Genomic DNA, 10,316 nt, shown 5'->3' with positions numbered 1-10,316 from the left:
CATTTCCGGTACTTATCAGCCCATAATATCTTTGCATCTCTGTACGTGGTACCAGGATGGCAGGATTTCGTATAATTTGGATCTGATTTCCACTTCCTTTTCAAGCCCTAAGGAAAAGACAGCAAGATTGCATAAGTTATGAGCTCTAAAATCAAAATATCGTAGAGGGTGCAGGACTCGATGAACATTACCGTTTCTCAGCATTGAGATACCAAGGAGCGAATGATGACATATAAGAGCATTTCCAACTGCTCATTTAAAACTCAAATAATCTCTATTATAGAGGGAAAATATTAATTTTTAGCTCAAACAGTTCCTTTAAACTCTCCTCTATAATTAGAAAAGTGGGAAGAGAGAGAAATAAAATCATCAATAATTGAAAAATGAAATTTACTCTATAAATATAGTCGTCAGAATTTTTCAAATGTAATAAATATGTAAAATTATAATCATTAATGTATGTGTAAATTAAGGAAATAAATTAGGTAAGAGAAATTACATGAAAAATAAATTAGTTTTTATTTATGTGTTAATCACATTGATTGAATGCATCAAAAACTTTTTTTTCTCTTCCTCCAAACTCGTTATGTAATCATGATAGTCAGGAAACAAAAAATGAACATAGTTTTCTTTATTACAAAAAATGAACTCGTTTGATTTATTATATATTTTTACGTGAGAGAATGAAAAGTTGTCTACTTACAAAACATATATAAAACTCATTACCTACTAAACAGATGTTTACTCTATATTACCTACGAAACATATGTTTATTATGCATTGCCTACAAACAAAGATGTCTATTGTACATTACATACGAAACAAATGTCTACTTTGCATATACTTGTTCAACAGATTAAACATCTCAAATGAGATTCTACTGCTCATGAATTAAAACTATTTATCTCCACAATAGAAGCAACACTCAACACACACTCCATAGATTCAAGACCTCCCACCCTTTATACCTACTAAACAGAACAAACTAAGCTAACCAACAAAAAAAAAATCAAACACCTAAAAACACCACACAAGACGAAACATTCATACTATGTATAATCAAGACTAGAAACACACATAGGTACCTATATGCTAGAAGGAAAATTCAACACATACCTATCATGGAGAATCATATCTCGAATAGAGGTATAAAAAACACATACATTTTTGTTGCTAGAAGAAATTCACAAAACAAATATGAACCAAAAATCCACAGGTATCTTCAACACAACTATTTCTGACCCGTGAAATTATATATATAACCTCTTATATATAACATTGATATTAGTTGTAGTGACAAACAATTAACTATGATGATCGTCACCAAGACAAATTAAGTCGAATGTGAACCCATGCCATTGTGTCAATGATTCATGAGGTGCTTTTGCATGAGCTAGGAAAACTCAGTTGAGAGAAGCCAAAGCAAACCAAAAGTTGTTTTCCAGCTAGGATTTTGTCTAAAGTAGTTTTGCAATTAAAATTGCTTGAAATATTGTCAAATTATGTCTTAATCGTATAGACATGGGAATTCATGGCTCCTTATGATCATAAGTCGTTAATGATTTTTATTAGTATACATTCTGCATGCTAAGAATTTAAGCAACTAACCTGTCTCTACATTCTGCATTCTAATGATTTTAAGCAATTTAACTGTCTTTAGATATCTACTATAGTCTCGGGATGGTTTTATGTATAGGATTTAGCCTCAATTAAAATCTGTATTTTTGTGGTTTGTATTTTATGTTTTGGAATTTGGATGTAGTCCTTTTCACTCATAATTTGACTTCTTGGTATGTTTTGTTAACCACTCAAACGAGGACCAATGGGTAGCCAACTTTAAAGTTTAAACCTCCTTTTCTTAAAAGCGCTACGCATGGATCAGACCATTGTTCTAACGACAAATCACGAGTCCGAATCTATAAACGGAATATCCCTCCCCGTCCACCCCCCACTCTCCACTCACTCATCCTCCTCCAACCCCCAAGTAATAACGCCGTCAAAAGCGTCAACTTTGCAAGTCCCCGAACCAACGTTTTCACAAACCCCAAACGACGCCGTTTTAAGCTATCCCCTTGTACACGTATGCAATCTCCTCGGCAAAATCACCCCCACGCTAATATATACACCCCCACACCGCCTTGTGAGTCCACCACTCTCACTGATAACTCCTCGCTCTCTCTCTCAAATCAGCTTTACCGTATTATCCAGATCGCTTCGTTTTCTTCTTCATCGGAATCCATGGCCAAAGAACCAACTCGCGTTCTCGTCACCGGTGCCGCAGGTACTACTCTAACTTCACTCTTCTCTTCATTTCCAGCTTCTTAGATCTGAGTTTTCTTTCCGAAACGAAGTTGATCCTGCTCTTTCGCTTGTGATTTTGCTTGTGTTTGATGCGCGTTTTGGATCTGCTGCTTGCTTGAGTATCATCACTGTTTTGGCGGAATAGTTATTACTTATTTGATCGATGATTCTAAATCGGTGTTGGTATGAGTTTCAGTGAGGTGGATCCGGATACTGATGAGTTTGGATATTTGTTTTGGTTGAATTGAATTTGCAGGTCAAATCGGATATGCTCTGGTACCTATGATCGCAAGGGGAGTGATGCTCGGAGCTGACCAGCCTGTGATCCTCCACCTTCTCGATATCCCATTTGCTGCTGAAGCGTTGAATGGTGTCAAGATGGAGCTGATCGATGCCGCGTTCCCGCTTCTGAAAGGTAGAAATGAAATTATGTTTTGTGTATTGTTTGTGTTATAGTGTGTAGATATTGCGATCGTGGACTGAATTAGTACTGTTGTGCAGGTGTTATTGCTACAACTGATGTTGTGGAGGCGTGCACCGGAGTCAACATTGCCGTCATGGTTGGTGGATTCCCAAGGAAAGAGGGCATGGAGAGGAAGGATGTCATGTCGAAGAATGTTTCTATCTACAAGTCCCAGGCTTCTGCACTCGAGCAGTATGCAGCTGCTAACTGCAAGGTAATTGCCTTTCCCCTCGACGAAATTAAATTCGAGATATGTTAGAGTATGCTGTATATGTTTAGGTATATTATTATGGATTATGGATGTGTTCCATTTAAACTTATAGCTCCATTGTCATGTTGAATTGTAACTGATTTTCGATTATGTATGAAAGCTAATTGTAGCAACCATGACGTGCATCTTATCGGCTTTTCCAATGAAATCCTGTAGATTTGAATGCGTTCACACACATCATAAGGAATGCTGTAGATGCTTCACATATGTATCATAGTGAGTGTGGCCTGTTCTGCTGTAGGGTGTGGTTGGCCACCCCTGTGCAGAACAAATAGATGTGTTGGGTTATTGTTGGCCTATAAAAACAAAAACAAAAATTAGGGATAGGTTGTCTAATCAACGGTGTGAGTGTTTGAGTTTATGTATAACATGTGTCCTCTGTGGAAGGAGGTTTTCTGAGTGAGCCCTCTGCAGAAAAATAATAGATATATTGAATTGTTGTTGCCCTGTACAATGAAATTGTCCTTAGGTTGGGTTTGATAAATGAGTAAATGACGTAGTACATATATTTACAAAGTTCCATCATAGTAGGTTTCTCATATAACATGAAGAGGCCATTGTTGTAGTTGATAAATTCATGTTGAAGTTAGTTTACTCACAAATTGTCATCTTGTTTCCTTGACTTTGCAGGTTTTGGTTGTTGCTAATCCTGCAAACACCAATGCTTTGATCTTGAAGGAATTCGCACCATCAATTCCTGAGAAAAACATATCTTGCCTGACTAGACTGGACCATAACAGGGCACTAGGCCAGATTTCAGAGAGATTGAATGTTCAAGTTTCTGACGTGAAAAATGTCATTATCTGGGGAAACCACTCATCATCTCAGTATCCTGATGTCAACCATGCAACTGTCAAGACACCATCTGGAGACAAACCTGTCCGTGAGCTTGTTGCTGATGATGCTTGGTATGCGAATGAAAACTTACCACTTCTACCCTTTTCTTTTGATTATGTTACTTACTTTGTTCAAAACCTTTTGTCTTAGGTTGAATGGAGAATTCATCTCCACCGTTCAACAACGGGGTGCTGCAATTATCAAGGCCCGAAAGCTGTCTAGTGCATTGTCAGCTGCCAGTTCTGCTTGTGACCACATCCGGGATTGGGTACTTGGAACCCCAGAGGTTTGTATTACTCTTGCCTTATGTTATATTGTTTTTCTGATATATTTTAATAATGTTAAATATGCTTATGATTTTCTTGACCTTACATTCAGGGAACCTGGGTTTCCATGGGTGTTTACTCTGATGGTTCATACAATGTACCAGCTGGTCTGATTTACTCATTCCCAGTCACTTGCTGTAATGGAGACTGGAAGATTGTCCAAGGTAACAGCATACTCCTCATCCATTCACAGTTATCGCACACATGAAATGTGGTTTACAATTGAGCATACTCATTATAATTTACAATTGTGCAGGACTCCCTATTGATGAGTTCTCCAGGAAGAAGATGGACGCCACCGCCGATGAGCTTTCTGAGGAGAAGGCCCTGGCATACACTTGCATCAATTAAACGCTCGTGTATTTCTGTGTGGTTATAATTTGGCGTACACTTGCATTGATGTCTGTCAAATTGAAGTAGGCTGAAGTTTTGAAATAATGCCATTGTTAAGGTAGGAGAATTGTAATGTTGGAGAGGCTTCTTCTCTAAATTTTACTGTTGTTTTGCCCATTATATATGCGGATATTTGACCTTTTCTCTGATTGTAATCGCATATTTGAATGTCAGTGGGACCTGAAAATTATCCTTATCACTGTTTTAGTTTATCATAAATTGTTTTAGTTGCAAATGGTGCTGTATTATGATGTGTACTGTGGATTCTGTACTGTCTGGACACCAAGTAGAGTAATAATGTGATCGCCCATAAGGAACAAGGGCGTAGGAGCCTAAAATGTTGGCATTTCACAAATTCATGGAAATCCTGCTACAAAAGTGTTTGACTCAAGGTCTGAAAAATCAAAAATATCGTCGAAATATCTGTTTTTTCATATGAGGATATCTTTAGCCTACCAAGTTAGTTTCGCACGAAATTGTCAACATTTTCTGAAATATCGTGATATTTTCAAATTTCTTCGAAATATCGCGATATCAGTTCTAACCCGCGTGTTGCTTATCCATGTGGCGGCCCCTCTTTTCACCAAAATATAGCTCAAAATCATTTCATAAGTGAGGAGATTCGAACCATGCTCTTTCCCTTATTTCCTTAGGGGCTCAGCCAACAAAACTAACCTCTAACCTTGTGTTCTTATTGGATCTTTATAATATATATCCACTCAAAATGAATCTGGACTTAAAATATAAAATATCTAATTCCAATTAACTTTTCTACTTTATTTTTTTCAACCTCTAATTATTCAACTATAAAATATTTTTTAACTACTTTCAAAAATAAAATCATTATTAATAGCATCCATTTTGAATACATTTCCTTTTTTTTTTTCATTAGTTCATTCTTATACGAAAAAAATTATACAACACTCAAACTTCCTGCATTATATAGACTCTAGCGACTGTCACTTACCTCCTATTGTAGTGGATTAGTGATGCACTTATGTAAATATATTAATAGTAATTTGGTTATTATAGTTAAAATAATAATTTTAATTAATTTTCATTAAGAATTCTCAACGACTATTTCACCTTATATTACTATAACCAACTATGCACTAATGTTTGTACAAAGTTTCCATATGAAATATAATAGATAATTAGTCAAATAATCATCTCTAAAAGTTTCATATATAATTTCCAAGTTTTTATTCAAATTTCCATCAATTTTGTCAATAATTTTACTCATATCGATATTTTCCGAAATTTCCATCACTTTTTCCCGAAATTTCTATTTTTTTGAACCATCAAAAATTCCATAATCATCGAAATTTTAGTCTTTGGTTTGACCATACCAGAATGAACTGAAACTCATTATGTGGGGTGGCTCGTCCCCTTTTTCGTGGAAGTAGCCAAATTGCCAAAGTGGTAGGGAACATTTACCTAAAGTTCAAATCAGAGAGCATTAACCACATTTACTTTCACACCTCCTGTAAGGGAGGGAACCTGTCCTCTATTACTAGATTCAGGATTCATTGCTTAAACGAAATCTATCACAGAAAGTCGACAATGACACAATATGCGAAATTCTTTCTAAGATAAAATCACCGAAAGTCCATAATGACTACGCGAAATTTTTTCTAAAATTAAATATTTGTGACACATTATATTTTAAACACTTAATATAGATTATATCAAAGCCAAACGTCACAGAACCGGAGGGAAGATGATTTAAGTTTCAGATCGACGTACCTAGACCGACACTATCACTTAAGGACCAATCGCTTTAAGTCACCATTTTCATTCAGTTATATATAGCTGTGTTCAAACTGAGATATGTAGGTACGAAACCTTGACCCAATATATACATTGAACTTTTTTGTTTTATAACTCTTGTATATATCACTGTCCACTTCATTTTTACACTAATGGCCATCGGTGTTTGGTATGACTTTTATGATATTTTTGCATCGTCGATATCGTGTCTAATTCTAAGCCTTCATTTGAATTTAGAAATTCTAATATGATCAGCGTATAATTATGGTGATTGGTGAAAGATAGATTGCAGTTTACCCAAACTCTAGTAATTACGCTAATACGTGTGATAATTCATGGAGTACAAGTAAGAATGGGCATACGAGGGATTTACCCGCCCCTGCGTGAACCCGCCCCCCCCCCCCCCCACCAACATCCCCCGTGTGGGGGATTTTCTGAACGGGGGAATCCCAGCCCCACCCCCGCTGGATAATGGGTTTCCCGCCCCCATAATCTCTATAATTTGTTTGTGATTTTATAATTTTTTTAGTTGGAAATTGTTTTTCCTCTTCTTCTTTTTTTGACAAAACATAATTTGATTTTCAATTTTTTTTGTTAATTTAATCCAACTTAGACACGAAATCTTATTTCCTAAGACATTGGTTTACGTTATCTTAAAGTGTGACATTATCTTTCATAACTTCATATATGTCGAAATCGTCATCAAATGTGCAATCATCTTTTGCATTGATTCCTGCAGTTGATAAAAAAAACAAAAACACAAATATCAACATTTACATTAAAAAAAACATAACTAACAGTATTTACTAAATGAAAAGAAACGAGTTATTATACATTTCATTTCACTCCACATTCAATCTCTAGCTCACATAAGAGCCTCCAAAGTATCTGCATGTAGGCGGCTTCGATGGGAGCTTACAACTCTCCCACTAGTGCTAAACGTTGACTCAGAAGCAACAGTGAACACGAAGATAGCTAACACATCTCTTGACAAGGCTTGCAAGGTGGGATACTGTATTCCATTCACCCTCCACCATTCTAAGATATCAAACTCAAGGGAAGTTTTGGTTCTTGGTATCAGCTTCTCTCCCAAATAATCCTCTAGCTCAGATTTCAAGCTATCCTTCTTTTTCTTAGAGGAAACATATTGGTCGAAAGATGCTAGAGAGTCGTCCTCTAAGTCATATGGTACTAAGCATGGGGAAGCAGAAGATTGAGATGATACTTGACTTGACTGATACTCAAGTGTTAGCTTGTTCGCCAACTCTCTGATTCTCTTAACTTCAGGTAGGTAAGTCTCTCCGTAAATCAAAGAAAAGAAGTACTCAAGCATCTCCATCTTGAACCTCGGATCCAATATGGTTGCAACAACCATCATCCCATGAATAAAAGTCCAATACTTGTTAAACTTCAATGCCATCTTCTCTGCCATCATCCTCACTTCATTGCAATCAGACTTCAACCAATCATTAATTCCAATTTTGATACCGCACACATTTGGGAAGTAAAGATTTGTAGTAGGATACTTAGTCCCTGAAAACAACAAAGTGACCTTGTAGAACACACTTAACTTATCTACAATCACCCTTGCTAGTGCCCACTTTTCTTCACTTGGTATGGCCTTGTAGTCGTACTTGAGGCGAGAGAAGACATCTTTATACTTCTGTCCACTTTGTATCATGAGGAAAGTTGAATTCCATCTGGTTCGGCAATCTAAAACCAACTTAGTGATATTCTTTATATTCATTGTCTTTGCTATTTTCGAGAAACTTCTCTTCTCTTTTCTGGGTGGCTGACCAATAAGCAACACAACCTCTAATCTTCTCAAGGGCACCAAAACTCACCTCAAGACCATCTCTGACAATAAGGTTCAATATATGAGCACAACACCTCATGTGAAATAACTCTCCATCAAATAGTTGTGAACTGAAAGATATTCTTCCTAAGAGATCTTCCAACATTGCATCATTTGTACTACATTATCCACCGTCAAAGCAGATAACTTCCCATCAATTCCCCATTCAGTCAAACAATCCAACAAAGCATTAGTAAGCACCTCACCCGTATGCAGACATGGTACATAGATAAACCTAATTAGAAACAAGTACATTGAGTTAAAGAATTAAGTTAAACAAGATTCATGGCAATACAAATATTCTTCAAACAAGATTCAAGACCATTCAAAAGCAAAAGCATTATTTAAAGGAAAAGAGAACAAAAACGAAATAGAAAGTCTAACCTCACAAGCCGGCTATTCAAGATCCAAGCATCATTTATAAAATGCGTAGTCACGGTCATGAAACCTCTTTTTTGGTTGTTCGAAGTCCACATATCAGTAGTGATAGCAATCCGACTAATATTCTCACTCAACAATCTCATGGTCTTGTCTTTCTCATGTTCGTAATACTTCATGATGTCTTTCTAAATAGTGGCTCGCGAAACAACCCTAAAATCTGGTTTTAAAGAGTGACAAAAGTCTTAGAATCCATCATGTTCAACCATGGACAATGGATACTCATGCTTTATAATCATGCGTGCAAGCTTTCTTCTTGACTCCATCTCATCATAATGACAATCCTTAGTAGATGCAGACCATTCCTTTCCCTTTTTATGCAACTCAAGGCATTTTTTATAATGTCCATGTAAACCATGTGTCCCTGTGTTTCCCCCACCAGCCAAGGTTTTACCACAATAATTGCAACTACATCTCCCCTCTCATACTACTGTAAAATGACCCCAAACGCTTGAGATCTGTTTTTTTTCTTACCACCAGCATCACTTTGAATTGAGTCTTTGTCCATTGGGTTAATATCACTTGAGATACCAATTAGTTCTGCATTACTAGTTTCCATAACTATACACATGTCAAATGACACAGTAGCGTACTAGTTTCGTTAATACTTGGCATAACATGCACTAACAATACATCATCAACACAACCTACAGTAAAAGATAAATCTTAGCATCAATGGTTCTTATGTTTTCTTTCCTATAACCAGATTCCAATGTTTTGGACTGTACAAGGTCATAGAGCATGGACAATGCATAGGTAAAATTGTATAAAGTAATTACTTGTAAGGTTTAAAGGTTATACCTACAAGGTCACTTTGAATACACTGCTGTTGTGCAGATGAACTTAAAATTCAAACAGGTGTGCCCGAGAAACACCAACTATGGTGATGCAGCAGCTAATTTGCAATCCACAAAATCAAATAGATGTTAGCATTCAAAAACACACACCAATACATCTTGATCCACTACACAAGCTAGACCCCCACTATAATTATATTGGCATTGTCAAAGCTCCAAAACCAAACCAATCCAAAACATATTGATGGCTACTCTAGCACAAATTCTTGTAAACTTTAAATCTATCTAACATAAGCTTAATTTTGACAAGCTAGCAGGTCTACTCTAACCCAATGACCAATTTTCTCTTCCTCTATAATCAATTTCTATGAACATATAAGGTGGTTCAATCTAGCTGAGTGTGAATCTAATGTAGATATATTTCACACATGATAAGGACACAAAAATCATTACGAGGATCTTTATATAATTATAGGGCAAAGAGAGCTGACACTAAAAAGAGAAACAAGAACTCCAATCTACACAAACATATGTTGATATGCAATTACACCTAGAATGAAGCTAATACTGAATCATGAATTCATATTAATAGAGCAATCCTAGTATCTGAAAATGTTCATTCAAGACTCACCAATTTCAATTACAATGGCAACTACACTTCACAACAAGCCAATATGGAGCTTTATAGCAACAAAAATACTAAGACGTGTAAGAATAAAAACATGATAAATGTACCTAAATCTCTAAACCTAGTGAATTATACTTCTGAAACAAAACCCAATAGTGCAATTCAAAACCAACCTTAAGATCTATTCGTTTTAACAATAAAGATCCTGATATGATTTACCAAACAAGTGCCAATTGA

At 36.1% G+C, this 10,316-nt stretch overlaps 1 protein-coding gene across 1 annotated transcript; it reads left to right on the top strand.

The window, feature by feature from the left end:
* Positions 1 to 2,115: 2,115 nt before the first annotated feature.
* Positions 2,116 to 4,787, top strand: LOC126792869 (malate dehydrogenase). The gene is made up of 7 exons (XM_050519366.1): positions 2,116 to 2,281; positions 2,558 to 2,716; positions 2,803 to 2,978; positions 3,666 to 3,943; positions 4,023 to 4,158; positions 4,251 to 4,362; positions 4,455 to 4,787. Exons 1-7 carry the CDS (start codon positions 2,239 to 2,241, stop codon positions 4,547 to 4,549), a joined length of 999 nt encoding a protein of 332 aa, XP_050375323.1. The 5' UTR covers positions 2,116 to 2,238; the 3' UTR covers positions 4,550 to 4,787.
* Positions 4,788 to 10,316: the final 5,529 nt, after the last annotated feature.

This window comes from Argentina anserina, chromosome 4, assembly GCF_933775445.1.
Source record: "Argentina anserina chromosome 4, drPotAnse1.1, whole genome shotgun sequence".
Lineage (NCBI taxonomy): Eukaryota > Viridiplantae > Streptophyta > Magnoliopsida > Rosales > Rosaceae > Argentina > Argentina anserina.
The sequence above is the reverse complement of the archived record's forward strand: the minus strand, read 5'-3'. Positions and strand labels throughout refer to the sequence as shown.